At 40.1% G+C, this 22,155-nt stretch overlaps 1 protein-coding gene across 1 annotated transcript; it reads left to right on the plus strand.

Annotated features, from left to right (window-relative positions):
• Positions 1 to 7,904: 7,904 nt before the first annotated feature.
• On the plus strand, positions 7,905 to 9,481 carry SERLADRAFT_405835 (uncharacterized protein; the record flags this gene model as incomplete). Its single annotated transcript, XM_007314325.1, has 10 exons — positions 7,905 to 7,985; positions 8,196 to 8,216; positions 8,278 to 8,314; positions 8,617 to 8,722; positions 8,877 to 8,889; positions 8,975 to 9,061; positions 9,144 to 9,173; positions 9,240 to 9,261; positions 9,322 to 9,356; positions 9,389 to 9,481. 10 exons carry the CDS (start codon positions 7,905 to 7,907, stop codon positions 9,479 to 9,481), a joined length of 525 nt encoding a protein of 174 aa, XP_007314387.1.
• Positions 9,482 to 22,155: the final 12,674 nt, after the last annotated feature.

Consider the following 22,155-nt stretch of genomic DNA (forward strand, 5'->3'; position numbering starts at 1 on the left):
CTCTTCGATTCTCAAAGTAGACCAGAGGCCAGATACTATGACGTAGAAAACAACCATTGTGTATATACATATGCAATATGATGGATTTCAGTGAGCTATATGTTGGCGTACTTTTTGTAATTATGACCCGCTGCTCAGCGCTCAGCCTTACTATGGCTTCTAAGTTCGAGTTAGTGATGTGGCGCGTTATTACACTGCGCTTGACATCCATGTTGCTATTACCCCCACCTATCACCCTACATCACAATTCTTCTGTTTGCATATTATTTTCATTTTATTCACAACTTGTTGTATAATTCTGCCACATCAGCCTTCAGCATAGATTCTTAACGGTACTACATCGTACATAGCAAACACACGAAGGTTACAGCAAATGTGAGTTTACTATATATTGCCAAACTGGGGTATAGCAATACCATGTGCACACTTGACACTGGCACTTGTTTGTCTTGAAGTTCATCATGCTTATCAGATGGCTCCCACTCAGTCTGGTGAAACTTGTTGTAATGTCAAGCAAGGGTCTGCAATGCAGCGTTGGCTTGCAAAACCTGGGTAAGTCTTTCCATCAATTTTTGGATTTCTGACTCTGACATAGTGTGATTCAAAAGTGTTCATGCTAGGCAAAACAAAAAAGCTCGTATTTGCTCAGCAAAGTAATGTCTTATTTTTTCTATCTGTATAAATCTAGCTCACACTAACCAATACTACAGGAACCGTGAAAAGTAATAGCATCACCTTCTACGTACTAGATCCCTGACCATCATTTCTTGCAGGAGGAGGCTACTAGCTGTGGCCACCTGTGAGTCAAGCAATACCGTAGGATCTGCAGTTGTCCCCTCACCTGGTCCGCAACCATAAACAATGTCTGACTCCGGCACTCCTGCGTATTTTGATGAAAATAGTGTGGCATCACCACTGCCATTTTGTCTTGTGCGAGTTGGGATCATGGGCTGGCAAAAATAGTGGGGGCCGGAGAACACATGGGATAAAGTGTTTCATGAAAGGTTGCAGCTAGCTAGTGAAAAGGGCCAGGACAAGCTGGACAGCTATCTTGAGGAATGCGAGAACCATACTAAGGTTGGGCGCAGCATCCTCCAGCAATAAAAGTTTGTCTTGCATGCACTGTATACCAGTGAAGATGGTGACCTCAGCCAACTTAAAGATATATTTCTCCAGGGGTTTGATCTCATAGAGAAAATCATGTCAGAGGTCAGGTTTTTTGAGGTGAAGTTGGACCAATATGCTCCTGTTATCCCCAGCTCCAGTATATGAAGTATTCAATGTTATAATGCCAACTTATAATATTTTACTCAGACTCATATTTTAATCTTGTATCACTAGCTTAATGTTCTTCAGTGGTAGGGGTGTTTTCAAGTTGTCATTTTCTATACTGCACAGTCACAGTCTCGACTTGGACTCGGGAATCTCTGGACTGTGACCTCCCCAGACGTGTGGCAACTTGCTCAGAGGCAAATAGACATTCCTAATCAGGAAGTCTCAAGCTCTGGTCATTCCTTCTGAGTTGTGTGAGTCGTGTCTTGCGAGCAAATTGTAAGCTAACCACTGTAATGTATTATATAGGGTGCATTGTGCGGGCTTCTGTATTGCAGGTACTACTTGGTTTGCAAAACGAGTAGAAATGTGGTCAGTCATTGTCTTCACTCTCTACCTCAATATTAATACAAAGCAGGTAGGCGCTTGAGGCTTGTAGCATGCCTAGACTATCATTATAGTTTAAGGTGGAAAACCGGACGTCAAAGTTTTAGTTCTGCAATGACATGTTCTGTGAGTTGGCAGATGGTTGGCAAGAAATACCTTCGTGTGTGGGTGAAGCATAGAGTGAAGCGGCATAGTATGCTGCTCACTTGTCATACTATTGAGTCTCCATCTAATTTTGTGTACATTTCTACCATTGTACATCTCTCACCCCTCTATGGTTTGTTTCTGAAATGCAGGAGAGCCTCTGTCCAAATTAATAGGTTGCTCAATGGCCTTGGAAGAGACGTCTGGGTAAGTTTCAATGTATATAATGTTGGATAATTGTTGGTGACTACGCATTGCTAGGATACTTGGAACCTTGGTTGTGAATGCCTAATAACTCATGACAAATGACAGATTGTGTCCTCAACAACTTTGGACACTGGGTATGCTCTCGCCCACATTGTGTTCATTCCTTTGCGCCTAGACTACTGATGATATTTTAATATAAGTTGCTGTCTATCAGTTTCTGTCAGAATGTCCAGCGCATGTCTCAACCTTTAGTGCAAAGTATAAAACATCACGTGATTACGGCATGGTTTGCAGCTAGACGTTTGCAAAATATGCAAGATTTTTGAAACAAATGGCGCGGGTGCTGGCGGTATTCCAATCAATAAACAATATTAGCATCATATATTGACTGGGAGTTGTGTTTCATACACGAATCCAGCCAACTTGTGGTCTATACTTTGCTCATTTTTGTTCACTCGCTAGGCAGCAGCTGGCTCATTTTTCAAAAATCATGTTTGACAGCCTTGCAGATATAAATCCATGTGACTCTCCAAGATTCGAGGGGGGAGGTCACCTGACAGAAGGGGGACTTTCATGTGGTGACAGAACTCAAATATTGTCGGACAATCCAGTACCCAACTGTTGGCAGCCTTCACACCCCGATTACACATGGGGCAACAACTATGGCAGTAGGGGTACCCCTACTGAAACTCATCCATGGTATCCCTGTGGTGAAGTAACTCTGCTTGCATTCTCAGTTGTGCCACAACCTAGACAGGATGACAGATTCATCAACATCAGGAAAAACCCTTTTGCTATATAGTGCTATATAGCCACCACCTATATATATAAACACATTCATAGAAACTATAGTACTATCAGTGCAACCATAGCTCTTATAGCACAGTAGTAGGCAAAATTTTAACCAACGGGAGAAATATCTATAATTCCCTTAAACTCTGGATTAATCTAGAAGTGTTTGGAGTCAAGTATATTATTATAGGCAAGGAACTATAAAGGCTCTTATAGCCTATAGCAGCCTACATAGCTCCTATAGCTGTAAAGATCATAGTTATAATATAGTTCAACGTGCTTAAAAGGGCTAATAAATCATACAGTATTAATTAATTATGTAGCCTGTAGTAGTGAAATAGTAGTTTGTATCCCTGATACTCACAAAATAAAAATAATGATTTATCCAAATATAAGTAGTGACAATGAGTAAAACAATAATCTAAGTCCATAAAAGGTCAATATATAACACCTGTATAATACATTTTATAAGCTCTCATTGTGTAGTGGATAAATGTGATGTGTAGCTGTAGGTTGCTTAGTCACCCAAGAGCTGACTAGCAGGTTGAGAGTTCAAATCCTGTCTGTGTTAATTTTTTTCAATCAGCCACACAACAATTTCCAACATCTATAAGAGCATTTATAGAGCTATATGAGGCTCTATAGATGGCAGAGGTTCTATAACAGGTTTGACCACTATAACATCTTTATGAGTACTTATAGTGCTATAGAGCTCCCCATTTTTCCTGATGAATATTGATTTGTATTACTTAAGAAAAAGTATTTTATTGGGAGTCCACTGTCATCATCCCCATCACCGTCACTGTGGCAAACCATTGTTTACTGATGTTATGTTCCAGCCATTATGGAGAGAGAGCGAGGGACGTTCAAATTTTCGAGTCATGTGATGTGTTTTATTTTTATTTTATTTTTGTATATCATCTCAACGTCAAAGCACTAGGATAAATCCCTCCTCTCTCGAAATAGAGGGTGGGTAGGAGACTGGTTCAGATTTGGCTTTAAGAAAAAATGCAAGCTGGCTAACTCAGCCAGAAACTTGGCATACAGAAAATGTACTAGACATATGTTCCACATTTTTACTTAACAATTGGACTAGCAAGTTTGCATACCAAACAATCTGGTAGTATTAGTAGTGGATAAAATATCATTTTTATGACATGTATAGATCACTATAGGTCACTATAAATCAATATAAATCAATATAATGCACATTTTGCTATAGTTGCTATAATTGGTAAAAGTTCCAATTATATCTAATTATAGAAAAATCATGTTTTCCTGATGTTAATGTGACAACACCAACAAGACATAGTCTTGGGGCACTAGAGCACAATGAAAACAACACTCAAAAGAGTAAAGAGAAGGAGGGATTTCCCCTCAAGGTGCGACCGAGTTAGTTGTTGGTAGACAATAGGAGGACTCGCTGAGTCCTTCCCCATGTATTGCTCCTGTATATATACTAAAATACATGAGGTACTGTACAGTTGTAAATAAAGTTTTAAGTCCGATGTTTAGCATGTGACCAGTCACATGGTGAGCCTAGACACTGGTCAGATGATGTGTCACATGACTGGTCATGTGACTTGGAAAAAGTAAAAGTAAAAAGTACAAAAAGCGAAGCATAAGTAGGTGCTGGTATGTCAATTGTAACACTTAACCACATCCAGCAAATAAGGCCGAGTATCAATACTTAAGCAATCAGTGACCCCACATTATGGCACATGACCAAATAGGTGCACACTTATGGAATGTTTGAGAAGGAATGGCACGTGTTTATGCACATGACTTGAGATATATATGTGATTGGTCAACATCTTATAGTGTGATTATTGTGCCTTCTACTGCAGATAAGTCATTACTTACCTCTGAGCCAATAGCATTAACAACACTTGATTGGTAATAGTCAGAGATAGGTCATTTCGGCTTTGTCATGATTTATGTCATTACTGATGAAAACAATTTACCTTTTGTTCTAATTCACTCACTCTATAAATAAATAAATAAAATTGCACTAATTATACATTACAAATGGTATTAATGGCACTGAAGAGATGCAAGTCAAAATTGGTGTTGGACTTCAACTTTTCAGAGTCCCAAATCTGCCAATACCTTAAGCTCTCCTCAAGCCCACAAAGTATTGTTTACTTCTCCCTACATATCCAGAGGCCCAGGAGTCACAGGGCCTTGTTGCATCAGCAGCATCCAAGCTAGTGGATGCTTATATAGTAGGCCATATAATATGTTTTCTATAATATATTTTTGCTTTCAATTTGCCTGTTTGTAGCCCACAGTTTGATCATGTTACAGCAGACTCCAGCAAATAGACTTGAACAGCTGGATGCAAACACCACTCCTCATCAAGAGGAACCTCCTGAGCTTTAAATATAAATAGATCCCCCCTCTCAGACCCTTTATCCAGGAAACCTAAGTCCTACAAGCCATTTGACAAGGATAACCTCCTGATTACGGTGTGTCCAGTTATAGTTATGATCTCAATTAATGTTTTTGATATTTGCAATTTAGAAACACCAATTTTCTAGTCGTTTTTTTCATCTTGAATCCCTTTGGTATTATGAGGAAGCTGGAGCTAAAACACAAAAAAAAATGGAAGTAAGCATATAAATAGACAATGCATAAAAATGTGGACTTACAATGATTTATTGTATGGCTGCCAGATCATCCTTCATTGGAATTTGTGGAAGGACAGTTAAAATACTGTTGTTGTCTGCAGACCTGGGAGTGCTACATATACAAAAATGTGCTGATCTATGTGGGACATGAGGCTTTGGAGAGTTTCCTAGGAAGTTAAAATGTGACAAGGCAGGCAGAGTCAGAGTTGAGGTCATGGTTTGTAGTACTGGCAAAGTGTTAAATTGAAAAAATACCATAGTACAACATTCAGGTTGAAGATAATTCAGAAATAATCAGTATCACTTTAATGATTCAAGTGTTGTCATGATGAGTTTCCTTACAGGCCACGGCTGAAGCTCTCATATTGGATGGCTATGGTTTTGGTTTGAGGTATCCAAAACAAGCCTCATCATCAAGGAAATCAAGGAAGTCCATGCACAACTAGCATTGAAATTTAGCATCTGAATCTGTACATATTATAGTAATTCTAATTTCATAGTAGTGACTATTCAGTATCTGTTTTGGGCAGGTTTAGCTGAATGGCATTGAGGTGTTGGCTTGAAGAGAAAAAATTCAGTGCTTGCTATACACTCAGCAAGAGAGCCCAACTCACATCCCCTTCCTCCATATAATCTTGCGTATTTGTTTTAATGTAGTCTTTTTGACTGCATCCCCTTTTATTTTTTGCAGGAGTTGTAAGGCGGCTTTATAGTAGACTCCAAGCATGTGCTTGGAGAATTTAGAATGCAAGCAAAAGCTTTTGACCCAGGAGCAGATTTCATACTCCACCTAAAAAGAACAATGATGATTAGTGTTTGTGATTGTTTAAATATCAAACAAAAGTGCATACACAAGCAATGCACATAGCTAAAGCAGATGTGGGAATTCTCTTTTGTCCCTGTGGAGAATATATCAACTGGCGAGTAGCAGATTGGTATTGGGTGAATATTAAGAAATTGACACTGATTTTGACTAAGTCACTAGAGAACTCATGCATACTGCGTTCTTGTTCATGGAATCTCCCCAAGCAAACATCCTTGAGGTGTAGCTTTCAGCTTCTGATTTAATCCAAGATGCCTTAGTATTGGCCACAGTAGATCAAGATAGTGAGCAACAAAATTGAGGTAGCTTTTGAGCTTACCTCAAAACTAGCAAGGGAAACTCTTAAAATGATGTTGTAAACACTAAAAATGTGTTAAGTACAAAGCAGTGGCAAGGTGGAACTATTGTACCTCATATTTGCTATTACCATGTACTACTGCAAGTTGAACCAAAATTAGTGCTTATTAGTAAGGAACTACTGACAAATGAGAATACAAACCATCATGAAACATGTCTATAGAATTCCCTAAAATGCCTTCTGCAGACTTCTCACATATTTTTTTTATGGGACCAAGTCATCAGAAATATACCAGGCTTTTAATACATCTTACCTAGTGTCCTTTAAAGCCCTGATGAATTCATTCTTGGACATGCATGCAATGAAAGCAAATGGAGCATAGTCATCAAGGTCCATCATGTGCTTAACCCCTAAGCCAGAGGGGACTGTCAATGGTGTAGCCTGATTATGCAGTACTGGCTTTGGTTCTACATGAATTGTGTTGGGTTCTTTCACTACTGACAGGAGGCCATTAGGGGGGTCACCATCTTAACTTGAGATATCTGTTAAAGGGGTGAGAGGGCGGTTAAAAAGGAGAAATGGGGATATTGAAGCAGAGTTGGGACTCTAGCAAACACCATGATTATCAACAAAAAATTCTGGTTCAGTTTTGATTAATGGCTCTGTACTTAGGCTAAGACCATGACTATAGAGTTGGTCATTGTCTGTCCATGTTAAAACAGTGCCTTTGTCAGAGCCTTGCAGTGTTGAGGTTATGCCTGGGACTTGACTGAGAACAACAAGGAATGACCTTAACATAGTTACTCTTCAATTGATTTCCTTTGTTTTTTGTGTGGCAATCATTTTACCATGAGGGTAGTAGAATTTCAATGCCTAAGATCAGAATCAGGATATGGTGGTGAGCATAAGGTCAGAAGATGGTCTCACCACTGAATTCTTGCTTATGTGACAGGTCAAGTATAGTATCCGTCACAGAATTTGGCCAACACACACAAATCCATATTGAATTGTAAGGAAGCTAAGAAATATAGTAAAATCAAAGAAGATCTTGCTCATACTTGTCTTACTGTTGAGTGCACTAGCATACAACAGAAGCAATGCGTCAAAAATTCCAGGATATCCCGCTTTGTGCATATCTGGTAAGTGTCATTGGATCTAGAGTTCAAGTACGGGTTTAGATAGCAAAACCAAAACTTATAATAATCAATTGTCTGCTCTAAGTCTGCATACAGCTCCTGGTTCACACTGTGGTCCAAAATCTCTTAACTGGGTGGGCTGGTGGTTTGTGCTGGTGGTTGGATATGCAAATGCACTAGGGAATAGTTCTACAACTCACTGTCCATATACAACAATGTTCAACCCTTGTGGTGGTTTGTCCAAGCCGAGCCTGGCTAACAGGAGTATGAACTTCAAGTGTGGTTGCTGCCAGCAAGTAAGTCCGCAGTATTCATTAAGATAGCCTGTGTAGAGTCTGGTCTGACTTATAATAAAAGTACCTACCAGGTTTTATTATACATATATATTTACTTATTCTCCATGTCGCCAAAATAATGTTCAATGAACTTACAGTATTGTTTTCTGAGCCTAAAAGCCATGTAGAGTGTGTTTTATTGATAAAGCAATATAGTCACTTGTTTTGTAGCCTGGGGTTCTACCATTTAAGGTCTTTTAACTCAGAAGCTACTCTGCAAGCCAAATTCCTGGCATTTTTGTAAATATAGTAGCTACCGGCCATTTGTGGCCCTCAGAGCAAAAACTTAGGTAAGGGTGTGTACTATTGTGATGTTTGTCAGTCATATTGGTAACATTTGTGCAGCCACACCTTGGTCATCAACTATGACCATGACCAAAAGCTGAACAACTCCCAAGTAGATGTTAAGATCAACATATGCTCAAAATGAAGATGTGCTATAATGCAGATGAGTAAATTCATTTTTGTGGTAGTGAATTAGCCATGGATCTGACATTTTGACTTTGTATGTAAAAGGATTACCTGGTTTGCAGCACTACTGTTTGAGCCATCTATTATAACTGCAGTATGATTGACACATATTTGATCACAGGAACTTCTATGCCAGAAAATATGATCTTGATTGAGTATCTGTGTTTTAGGACATTACATTTTGTTAAAAATGCAAAATTTGGCTATGGTTGGTCCTGGTGCATAAGGTATGAATCTAGCAGTTATACTAGATTCTCATCTGATTTCCTGCTTTTCTTAGTTTTTGGTTTGTTTAAATCAATACATTGTTGCTATTCTGTAATATCATAGTAGAGTACACTTTGTACATGTGATGATGTAATTGCCTTGTTATTACTGCAGTGCAAAGAAAAAGGTATGTTTGAAAATATCCCATGTGGCTAACACCTGGTGTCAATCCCAAACCTGATGATCTGTGAATATTCTTGGATCTCATTCAGCTCAACACAACTTGCCCTATCACATTCATGTTGTGCGGCTACAAGATGTTCGCCCTGGGACTTGGCCTTGGCATTTGCAGTAACTCCGTAAGTTATTCTTATTCTTGCATTTTTCACTGAATGCCCCACTAATCTCTCAAACTTATAGCTGTACCCACTGTTGTTACAGTGTATTAAGGATGCACAGGCACTCAACACAGTAAGTATTGATCCAACCCATGATACCTAACACTGCTGACACTGACCTTATCATTTTAGCCCATAGCAAGTGCCAGGGTCTCTGGATAGTCAGTATATAATCTGTGTCTCATCATAGCCTGATTTTTCACCGGCATTTTTTGACACAGCCAATAATGCCATTGTAAAGAACACATTCAATGGGGTAGGTGGTAATTAGTACTACATTACCAACAGTATCATCAACAGTACATCACATACATGCGTGCCCAGAAAAATGTTAATATTGTGTCTGTGCAAGTAAAAGAGCAAGGGAAAAACATCAGATAAATAAATAAATTTCTTACAAGGCCTGACCTTGTAATGAACTATTGAGCTAATTTTCTACATATTTAAGCTAACAATATTCTAATCTTTAGTGGTATTTATTTACTGGGGATATAAATGCCAAGGATGTGCTCTTGGATTATACAACATTTACGGGATCTCTGATAAATGCACAATTATGGCAATGTGCATTTTTACCGCCAAATGTGCATGACAACTGGATCTAGGTAGGCATATATCTAATTTTGCTAAAGGAGTAGCTAACTTTTATTTATAGATGCTTAGGTCAAGGAAAAACCATGTCAATTAGATTGGCCGGTAACTAATAGGCCTCCTGTATCTTTTTCCAGCCCCAGATGAGCAGAACAGGAACTAGGGGGCAAGGAGCAACTCAAAAATACTTCTGTTAACCAGCAAATCTTTGTATTGTTGAATTGGCACAAAAAATCCTTTTGCAGACATGGAGGTTTGCTCAACACAAACATGAAGATTCACATCATTTGCAGGCTGATTTTTTTTCAATTGTCTGCTTTGGGCTGGCCTGCTCTTATTTTGTCTGCTCTTTCTTTACTCTTTCCTCACTTGATCCAACTTCCTTAGCCTCTCCTATGATCCCACCCCTTTGGAATATAGAGTAAATCCTATGTATATTGTTTTATTGATAACAATCTCTAGATGCAGATGATTCAAGGTGGAGGGCTCAAAAGAGCCTAGCATAGGCAGCCTGTATATGACACTTCATAGTAAGTAGTTTATGCTATGCACAAAAGGCATGACACAGATATATTCATTGGGAGATACCGCTGTCTTGTTGATACAGTGTTTGATATGGGATAGCTACCAAAGCTTCTTTATCCTAGGGTTACCGGAAGTTTACAACCTAAGCTAGACAATGTGTAATAACCTAGTTTGTTCGTGGGGTGGAAGTTAATTATCCCTTTTGTTGTGAGTATGTCAATAGTCCTTGTGCTCTGGATGACTGACTAGCTTCAAGATATAGCCAACACTAGGTGTGGCAATGATAGTCCTCACTTGTTGAGAGACTAATAGAATAAAGATAATAGTGTCCTACACTTGATAAATGACAAGCTATGATACACTGATGGTTGATAGAAGGGTGAAGCAATACTTCACTATGCTTCAGTGACTGACTGCAGATGAGCTTACACCAGATCAATAGATGACTGATATAAGCTTGAGATGGACTATAGAATACTAGAGCTACTTGTGGCAAATAATAAACAATCACAGACTGTAATCACACTTGGACTACTGTTATCTGTGACGGACGTGACTTGATGACTAGGCTTCCTAGGGTGGGCAATACCTCTTGTATGCTTCCTAGGCGAAAGCTAGTTGACTTCTGAGGGGTTGTCCACTTATGTGGGGACTGCTTGTAAGGATAAGCTTTTTTATTTTTATTAGGTGGAAAGTTGGCCTCCTTATATACTTTTTGGCTATACCTTCCTAGTTGGAAATTACAAATGGTAGTACCAAAATATCTAATGAAATTCAAAAGGCCAGAATCATCTATTGGGAATCTAGATGATTCTAGAGTGGTTTTTTTGAGACTAAGAAAAGAAAAGCAATTTGAAAATGTGGAGCAAAATATAACTCAGTCAGGCACAGTGTTCTATTTATAAGAAACAAATGCCAATTCAGCCTTCTCCACAGTAAAACAACAATTTTGGAGAATTTCTTATTTGGAAGCCCTCCAAAAGTATCCAGACAGATAAGGGCGTGAAAGTATTACATACTCCCCAAAAACCGGAGTGATTGGTGAAGTGGTTATTGAGAAAAAGGCAGATTATTTTGTGGGAAATTCACTTTCCCTTTTCAGAAACTGACCATGTGTAAGCCATGTGGTCAGATTTCAGGGTGGCTGCCAGTGGCTGACAGTAAGCATGATACAAGCATTCTTGATTGGCTCATATCTCCAAAACTAGCGGTCATCAAAATATAAAATTTTGTGACATAGTACTTTGGAATGTGTACTTCAAGATGAGGTACTTTTTGCGGGGTATAATATGTCATGGAATGCCATGTCCATACATGAAACATTTTTCATGTATGACACTGCATACTGCATGTGTCCTATTTCTCATGCCTCTTTTATACCAGTCTGTACTTCAGGAAACAGATAATCCTGGAAATACAGACCCAAAGAATGACATAATTCCTGGGTCGTTGAAGAAACAAAAAGGAAGCTTCTAAGGTGCTGACATATGTCCAAATTGTCCACTTCAGACTCAACAGGAGCTTTTGGAGATGGTCAGTGCTAGTAAGCATATTTGTAATAACACCATTTCCTCTGCACACCACTTGTGTATTTTATGCAGCATCTCCATCACCTCTCAGAATATGTTTTGAACTCTCACAAGGCTAGTCTTCATCAAAAGATATATACTCATTCCTGTTATGATAGTGAAGTTGTCAATATATATAATACCTTGTCTACAAAGGAGCTTGCAGTACTGGTCATAATAATCCAAGTTGAGCCTCTCATGATCCATCGAGATCAATAGAATGCCAATGGAAGGATACTTGATGGGATGTATCTTGATGTCTGGATACATGTCAGACAGACTCATTTTGGCACTGTAGGTTGTGTTGTACATTGCAGCTTTAGCAATGTAAGTCCAACCTTGATGTGTAAATGATGGCAATGGCATGTGACCTCTCAAGTTCAAGTTTGTACTCTGTAGCATATGTCCCTCATCCTTCCTCCCTTCTGGTACATGGTGTTTTGCCTTATCTATATATTAGGTTTGTCTTCAGCATTCCAAATTAAATGCTTACTATATTAACTGTGGAAGTGGCTTTTCTAGTTATGTTGCTCCTGAGAACTGATTCTCTCAATGGCCAGAGCAAGTGGCTTTGATAGGAATAATATAGTCTCTGGAATGGATCAGAATTTTGGGGAAAACACAGAATCAAGTGCATCTTTACTTGCACCATTTTCCAGCTCAGGAATATCCATTGGTACTTTTCTCCTGACTAATATACTCAGATTCAAACTCTATTACTAATCAGTCTTTATCAGTGGATGTCAGAAGTGCTCACTGGTACTTCCTTCTTATAGTATCTATGTAATAAAACTAAGTGAAACTACAATAGATGTTAGTTTAAGGTGATCTCTAATAAATGTAATGTAACATACCTCAGCCGCTGCCCGAGAGGCTATAGAAACGACTGAGGTATTCCTATACTAAACCCCCTACTACTTATAGTCGGAGGTGCTACTCACTACAGTATCATGACTCCTAGGAGAACAATGGTTACTCCATGGAGTGGTGGCTATGCTCCATGGAGAACAATGGCTGCTTCGCCAGAGACCGGGTTTATCCGGTTTTGTCACTCCCACTCGAGTGCAACCATAGTCCCATAGCTTTAGAGAATTTCCAGTGTTTTTCATGAGTGAGGGGTTTAGTGAGAATGTTTGCAACCATATCTCCTGTAGGAACGTATCTGATTACTGCCTCTCCCTTTGATACTAAGTCATCTTGCATAAAATGATATTTCCGTTCAATGTGTTTTGTGCGAGCACGAAACTGTGGATCTCGTGTAAGAATGATAGCTGCTTGATTGTCACAGTGCAATGTTGTAGGTCCATTTTGAGCATGTCCAATTTCTTCGAAGAATGTCCGAAGCCATGCAAGGTGTTGTCCAGCATTGCTCAATCCAATGTACTCTGACTCCGTGGAGGATAAAGCTACCATGCTTTGTCTTTTGCTTGTCCAGGAGATTGCTCCTTGGATGGTGATAAAGACAAACCCTGATGTTAATCAAGACGTGTCTGGGTCTCCAGACCAATCTGCATCCGAATATCCATAGAAATCCATGTCCATGAAGACATCTGTGCCATCATATTGTAGTTCCATGTCCCTGGTTGCTTTCAGATATCGGAGGACACATTTTGCAGCTTCCCAGTAATGGCTCCTTGGAGCTGAGCTATGCCTGCTTAGTATTCCAACAACGTAGGCAATGTCTGGGCAGGTTCTGAGCATGGCATACATGAGGGAGCCTACAATTGAGAGGTATGACACTTGACGCCCTTCAATATGCATCTTGTGTTGCACAATATCTTCCTCTGGAGCATTTGCAAGGAGTTTTGATCCATGGGCCATTGGTGTCCATACTGGTTTGCAGTCCTTCATTCTAGTACGCTCCAGGACTCTGTCAATGTATTGGCGTTGCAATAGGGATATTGTTTTGTTTGAACGATCACGTTGGATTTCTATTCCGAGCATGTATTTTGCTTCTCCAAGGTCTTGCATTTTGAATATGGATTCGAGTTTGGCTTTTGTGATATCCATGAATTTTTGGGATGAAGCTCCTAGGAGGAGGTCATCTACATAGACAACAACAAAGCATATTTGTTTGTTGTCACGGAATACATAGAGACATGTTTCTGCATTTAGTCTTGTGAAACCGAGCTCCTGGAGCTTGCGATCAAAAGTTTTGTTCCATGTACGACCAGCTTGTTTTAACCCATAGATGGATTTCTTCAATCTCCAGCAGTATCCAGGTTGGATAGGAACACCCCCTGGAGGAAGCATATACAGTTCTTCTTCAAGTTCTCCATTGAGATAAGCTGTGGATACATCCATTTGATCAAGTTCTAGGTTGTACTTTGCTGCCAGGGCTAGAATAATAAGGATTGACTCTAAGTTTGCAACCGGAGCAAAAACCTCCTGGTAATCAATCCCCTCCCTTTGAGTAAAACCTCATGCAACAATCTGGAGTTTGTATCTCTCAATGTTTCCGTTTTGATCAAACTTGATCCGGAACACAGGTTTTGATGTGATGGGTTTTACTCCCTTCGGAAGTGGAACAGTGTCATATACTGCATTAGTATTGAGACTTAGGAGTTCCTCCTCCAAGGCAGACTTCCATAATTCTCCATCCGGACGTGATAAGGCTTCCTTTAGTGTCCTTGGAAGGTCTGTGTTAGATGGACCGGTACTTGCTATTCCAGCAAAGAATGTCTCCTCTGTATCAGATGTTTCTTCATGAACCTCAGGAGTGTTAGATTTCTCCATGGAGTTGTCATGCTGCTCTTTTCAAGACTGTTCCTCGTCTAGAGTCCTTTGATAATCTTGGTTTTTGTCTGCAGGACGGGTCTGGCGACTGCTTCTGCGTACTCCTAGGACTTCAGCAGGCATGACTGCTCTTTTAGGAACTTGTGCAGGTACTCCAGGGAGTAGACACATTTGTGTATTTGTTGCCCCACTCACTCCTGAAGGTGTTAAATCACTCCTTGGAGGTGTTGGATGACTCCTTGGAGGTGTTGTATGCCTTCCAGAAGCTGATCCAATGGACAGGCTGTCTAGCTGTATTCGGACTTTTTCCACATCAGCTGGCTGTATGTTGAGGGGCTGTCCTCCCACTGACTGTAACTATACTTTGGCTTTCTGTTCTGAAGATGGCCAGTGTTCAGGTCTTGGTTGTAGAGACTGTTGTGGAGGGTGTCTTAGCTGATCAGGTGCTCCCACTGCTCTCGGAACGTCTCCACGGAGGTATTGCCCCACTGCTCTCGGAACATCTTCATGCTGATATGATTCCATTGCTTGTGGAATAACTCCTTGGAGATGTGGTTCCATTTGCAATTCATTTGGATCTCGGATCTGAGGGTCAGGATCATCCTCCTCCAATGTTTTTTGGTCTGGATAGTGAGCATTCTCTGGAATGAGTCCCTCCCACTGATCTGTGCTAGTGTCTGTGTTCCAGGGAGCAGTGTCATCCTTTTGTACCTTTCCGGATTCATTGAATATGACATGCCAACTGGAAAACACAGTCCGTTTTTCAGTGTCTAGGAGTTTGTAGGCTTGCTTTCCATGTGTGTAGCCAATCATTATGGCTTTGCGCCCCTTGGAGTAAAACTTCCCTTGCCTTTTGTCTTTCAGAATCAAGGCATATGCTTGGCATCTGAAAGGGCAAAATAAAGTTGGATCAACTCTCCTTTTAAACAGTATTTCATATGGGGTCTTTCCATGGGGTCCTGATGCTGGGCTGTGTGCTGTAATATATGCAGCTGTTTGCATGGCATCTACCCGAAATGACTTTGGGAGCTTGAAATCATGGAGCATAGTGGTTGCTAATGTAGCCAATGTCTAATTCATGCATTCTGCAATGCCATTTTGTTCCGGAGCATCTGCAGCTGTAGTTTCTTGGATGACACCATCTCCTCAGAGTTGATTTTTGAATGCATCGCCAGTATATTCTCCTCCCCCATTGCTCCAGAGGAATTCTGTGTACAGTGGAGTGAAGTTTTCTTCTCCCAAATGAGTCTGAAAGAATGTTTGGACATCTTCTTTCCATTGCTTGTATCATTCCAGTGCCTCACTTTCATGTCCCAGGAAATACACCCATGGAAACCTGGAAAAACCACCCACAACGATAACCCAGCACCGAAAACCTCCGCTGGAAGTTGGCCTGATTGGTCCTCCAACATCCATGTGCATAATTTGTATGGGGCGCTTGGCTTGGTTTTCTCCAGTGGACTTGAAAGGTAATTTCTTCATCTTTCCTAAAGCACAAGGTTCACAAAACTCCGGGGTTCCGGTAAGGGTGTCTATGTCCTGGAGCTGTCTTTTTGTAACCATTCGTTGCAAGCAGTCCATTCCAATGTGTCCCATTCTCCTGTGCAATAAATTTACATCTACTGCTGCAAAAGCTGACTCCGGGTTGATTTTGGGTTTTGCTTGGATGTGATAAAGTCCTCGCTTGTGTAACGCAGTGAGGATAAGTTCCTCCTTTTTCCGAACTTCACAAGCATTTGACCCTGCTGGAAAAAGTGTTGATATCCCTGTTTTGGACAATTTGTGGACAGAGATGAGTGCTAACGTGAAGTTTGGCACAAGTAAGACATTTGACAGTGCAATATTGTAGTCCTTTTTGCCAACAGTTGCTTGTAGGATTACTGTTCCAATGCCAATGGCATTTACAGAGGATTCATCCCCAAAACTAATTGTCCTCAGAGGATGCAGAACATGGTATGTTCCTGGCTCAAACCAGGAGTGGTGAGGGACCATGTGGGATGTTGCTCCGGAGTCAATAATAATTGTTGTTTTGGTCTTATCGGGTTCTGACACAAGGTAAGCTTGAATGCGTTTAGCAAGGGGCTTGGAAATATGTACATGTTCCAATGCAATATGACTCTGTTCCTCCTCGGAGTCAGATCCAGATGATTGCTCCGCTGTATTTGCCTTTTCCTTCTCTTTTCCTTTATCCTTGTTTCTTTCCTTTCCCTTCTTCCTTTGACCTTTTTCAGCTGACTGAAGTGTCCGACACTCTGAGGTGTTGTGTGATTTGGCTTTGTGGAAGTTACACCATTTCTCCTCGGATTTGAGTGCTGATTTGGAACCTCCAGGGGCCTTCCCTGACTGTCGTGCAACTTCTGCAGTGATCCGGATCTCAACTGCATCAAAGGTAAGTTTATTTTCTTCAATCGTGTTGATTACTGATGACTGAAATATTTGCCATTCAGGAGTGCATGGGAGAGATTGGAGAAGAGCGAAAGCCATGAGTTTGGTATCAACTCCTAGTTTCATTCTGGAGAGGTGTGAATCAATTGTCCGGATTTTTGCAATGTGGTCCTGGATAGGTGATGTCCCATCCTAGGACAATTTGGTGAGTTGCTGGAATGAATAGAAGGCCGAGGCAATGTTGGACGTTTGATGGAGTGAGACAAGTTTATCAAATAACTCCTTGGAGCTGGTGAGGTCTCCAGTCCTCATTAGGAGGGCATCAGAGATGTGGTCCTGGATGATTCCACGTGCCTTCTCATCCTTAAGTATCCAGGTGATTTCAGGATCCTCAGAGGAGGTAGGTTTTCCTGGTGAGGGCTTAAGCTCCTCTCCAGTAACAACCCGGAGAAATTTTTCCTGACGTAGCTTTGAGATGATCCGGAGTTTTCATATCTGAAAATTGTTGGGTCCAGTGAGAACTGGACATGCGGATGTATCGCGTGCTGTGGTCATGGTTCCGAGGTTGCCGTTTCAAATAAGAATTATTTCCTGCATAGCTTTTGCGCACCAGGGCTCATAACCTAATAAAACTAAGTGAAACTCAGCCGCTGCCCGAGAGGCTATAGAAACGACTGAGGTATTCCTATACTAAACCCCCTACTACTTATAGTCGGAGGTGCTACTCACTACAGTATCATGACTCCTAGGAGAACAATGGTTACTCCATGGAGTGGTGGCTATGCTCCATGGAGAACAATGGCTGCTTCGCCAGAGACCGGGTTTATCCGGTTTTGTCACTATGTTCAACAGCATTTCTGACTTGATTGACAAATATGATCATTAAAGTGCACTTGGAGATGCTTCCATCAATGCTAATCAAAGTTTAAAGTAAACTCTTGTCATCTTATCATCCTTCCTCTTAATTCAAATAATAGCCACAGTTTTTTTTACAGAGAGTACTATCTTGATAGAGGATTCAAGAACTTGCCGAGTCCCTACCTTGGATTAGTCAAAAGATTATGGAGACTGAGCCACAGGCACTAGACAGTATTTGCAGAGAAGTAGCTATATTGATTTCATTATTTCCAAGCTTTTGATAGTAGTCATGGCTGTAGCTTCAAAAGGGTGCAGATGCATATTGTGGGAAATCTCAAACACGCCATTGTCAAGTGGCTGTTGTTATTGTTTTATCCAATGGATCTGCCTGTTGATTTTAATACTAAAGGTGAACAAAGCCTACATCACAATATTACAGGGAAGCTCTTGTGTCCAATTGAATATGATTGGAATTGTGTCATGTAAGTGTGCATAAATCCAGTCAATTCATACTGGATATTTGATATGTCCCTTAGTGTTAGAAAGAAAGTTTGCAAATGTGACCCTAATTTTCTTACTACAGTCAACTCCTGGCCTGTATTTCTCTATAATGTTTACCATGCCTCCAACCCTGATGATGTTGGAGATGGGTTGTTCAAATCAACTCTTTTATTTAAAGGTTTATTCCCTTGTCATTCCTAGTAGTGACCATAAAATCTGATTCAGAATTCAGGTGTTCAAATTAATATCCACTTTTCATTCCTCTGTCTGTACTATGGACAATAACATACCTACTGCCTCTGGTAATGCAAGGAAGAAAGGGACAACCAATAAATTGATACAATGCCATATTGCTTCAATTTTCTGGATGAAGACTGTCAAGCCTAGGGTCATCACTTATACAGCAATTTAGGTTTGTTTTATGTTGTCTCTGCTATTTGTTGTTGGAATTGTCAAGGTCAAAGTCTGGGCTTTGTTAGACAACATTGTGCAATCTAGTGTTGATATCCAAGGGCTAGTAGCTCAGTTGGTGAGAGCACCACCATATATAGGCAGGAGGTCCTGGGTTCAATCCCTGGCTGGTCCAATTTGCTTTTCTGTACTCTCTGAGTCCCCTGTGGATTATTACATTTGTGTTCTCATTTTTTTGTAGCTTTGTTTCTCATTCTCCAATTCATATTCATGGCTCAGCACCAATGGAGATTTTGACTCAGTTGACTTTTATAATAACATTGTCAATTTTTTCGAACTTCCTCCTGGCCCTACTACCAGAGTACTTGCTAATAATCTATTGTTGTGGTGGAATAAGTATATTTATATATTGGCCCTTCCATATACACCTTTTTGCTGATGTAGTATACTTTTAGTAAGGTGTTTGGTTTCAATTGTGAAATAACATTGGACGCTGTGTTTTGCCAAAACACTTCTGCCTCTTGCTTGGGTGTAGTGTCTGGCCAACAAACAATGTCAAGGGGCAGGTGCACAGTAAATCATTTCAGACCCTCCATATCATTTTCCCTAAATTATACCATATTGGGCAGTGGCTGTTATGTTATATTATCATTTTGTTTCAATTTTCCAGTGATTTTTAATAAACTTTCCAAATTCACAAATCATGGCAGATTTGTGTATTATGTTGGAAATCAAATATTTTTTCAATTGAAAGGGCTAAATATATCTTCTATTCTTGTATAAAAATGTCCAGATCAATCTACAACTTTCAACAGAGTATATAATCTGTCCAAATTAACAGCTAAAAGTTCAAAACCAGCCTAATTATTGAATCATTCTTAAGGTTTTTTTTTTTCATTCACCTAGCAAGAATATGTATTGTGCCACATTTGTTGACAATATTTCCAGTTGTAGAGATTGTGTTGGTTCTTTCTGTCATATCCATGCCACAGGCTATTGTATTTGGACCTCAGAACAGTCAGAAACCCCCAAGTCTGAAATCCTGAATCTTTGGGATTCTCAGAAGTATGCCCCTCGTGCTCTGCCGTTTGGCATAGCTCTGTACCTTGCTTCCATATGGTACTCTGGATGTCCACTCCAACTCTCCTGCCCCAGACTTCTAGTCTGCCATATGTTTTCCTCCACATATTCTCATATTCCTTATAGATTTTGTAATTAGACCTTATGGTATACTCCCCTCACATATAATTCCTGCTTGCTAGAGAGTTGTCCGCATGGAACTCCATATCTACATTATGAGTTACTCCTTACAAACTCCACTCCCTCTGATAGGATATAAGCTGTAGCTTCTGTACTCCATTCTTGCAGTTCAAATATCAATAAGTGTGACAACCAAAGTTTGAGTACTCTGGCACACACAGTGACAACCAAAGAAGAGATGGGAGGAGTGGAACACACAAACTTGGAGATCAAATTGAGACTTTGCTTAGAATTAGAAGTACTTACCAGCAGCCAGGAAATAATGTGTAGCCTTGATCAAGTCTACATGAAAGGTGCATGTTCAGGAGATTGAGCAAAACATTGAGCTTGGTGGAGTGGATGTCGCCATGATCAATGTTGCTGAATAAGATAAAATTAGATACAAAGATAAGCGCACCACACACCAATGTATTGATATAAATTTGGCAAGCAGGTAACATGCACTATGCGTGCAAATGGCAGGAAAAAGCTTGTCAAACATTGTGGCTGGTACTACATTTGGTGCAAACTTCGGAAACAAGGATGTACATTGCCTTGGCATTGTAGACAGGATGAATTACACTATATTACAATAGATTCTACAATTACATCAGACCTGGCTCATTCCAACAAAATCTGCACTGGGACTGAGTCCCAGTCAAAAACAACAAAATTCCCATAGATTCCTACCATTTGTACAATTTATATCCACACAGACCAAATCACATCCATTTCCCAGAAGTTCCCACAGTTTATAATTGACAGTTTTTTGATTGATAGTCTATAATAGTCTTGTGGATTAGCCTAAATAATAAAAACCACATGCTCTGGGAACTTGGTCATGCAAAAGCATTCCTCTCTGTCTCTACTCCCTCTCTCCTACTTCCATGTCCAAGTCCGCAATGATTTCCTCATTCTCACTATTGTGCTGATGCCATGGCACTGGTTCCTGAAATGGCAAGTACAAGAGTCACTTTTATTCTATATAATATTCATTTTATTTTAGCTAATACAATTTACTGTTAGTTTTGGGGATTCTGCACCTTTGTGCTACCTCTATATTTTCATTCCTTTCTCTATCTATTTCTTATCATTGAGTATATATTATGTTCTCTATTATTTCGCCTCTGTGGCATGCTCATGCTCAAGGCAGGCAATATAAAGAGAATATTTTGTAGATAATATTTATAAAATTTTCCAAGGATCCATTCTAAATTGCATTATCATTGATCCTAAGCATTTATTATGAAACATTTCAAACTCATATCTTCTTTATATTCAACCCTTATCCACAGTATTTTTTTGAAATTATTTCTAATTATCTTCCACACTGTTTTCATCCTTGAACTGCAGCTTTGATTGTGATCTCGAGGGTCTATGACAGTTCTCCTTTGTTGTAAGTACAATAAAATATGAGTACGAAGGGAAAATAAGAAGAAGAAAGATAGAAGTAATAAAGTACTGGCTGTGATCTCTAGTCCAAGGGCAAGAGGAGTAACGGGGAGCGAGTTGGATAACCATGACATGATGGGAATGCGATGAGAAAATTTGATTCTTGACACCTAGCCCAAGTCCCTTCACCAAAACAACTGTGCTGTTTTACCAGGATGAATCAAGACCTCCAGCCTGCTCAGGACATATCTACCAGGGTTGCAATGGACATTGAAGAAGGCAATGGCACAGGCGCCCAAGGTAGTAGTAGCAACAATGCCATTTGGACTGAAGCAGAAATGTTGGCCCTTATTCAGTTTATCACCACCAACAGTGCAGAGGGCTAGGATGGTTTGAATTTCAAGCCTGGGTTCTGGCCCAAGGTTGCGTTACATTTAGTTCCTCTTCTTACCAAGGGAACAGCAAAAAGCGCCACTTCCTGCAGTTTGAAGTGGGGCAGGGTACATTATCTAATCTATCAATCACTGAATATTAACCTCAAGGTTTACAGCTTCATACAAAGTACAATTTAGTGAAGACTATCACCAACTTACCAGACATTCTTTGAGATGATGAGCTAGGTTTTAATATACTTGACAAAGGAGAAATGGTCTGGAAGGAACTCATTACAGTATGATGATACATTTTGGCTTCATAACTGATAGCTAATCACTACACAGAACAATCTGGTAGCAAAGAGCTTTTGGAAGAAGGGCTGGACCCATTTTTCTGCCATGCATGCCTTGTTGGGTGGAGTCCCAGCTAAGGGTCCCAATGTATTCTGTGTCCCCAAAGTCTCAAAGAATCCTA

Source organism: Serpula lacrymans (assembly GCF_000218685.1).
Source record: "Serpula lacrymans var. lacrymans S7.9 unplaced genomic scaffold SERLAscaffold_3, whole genome shotgun sequence".
Classification (NCBI taxonomy): domain Eukaryota; kingdom Fungi; phylum Basidiomycota; class Agaricomycetes; order Boletales; family Serpulaceae; genus Serpula; species Serpula lacrymans.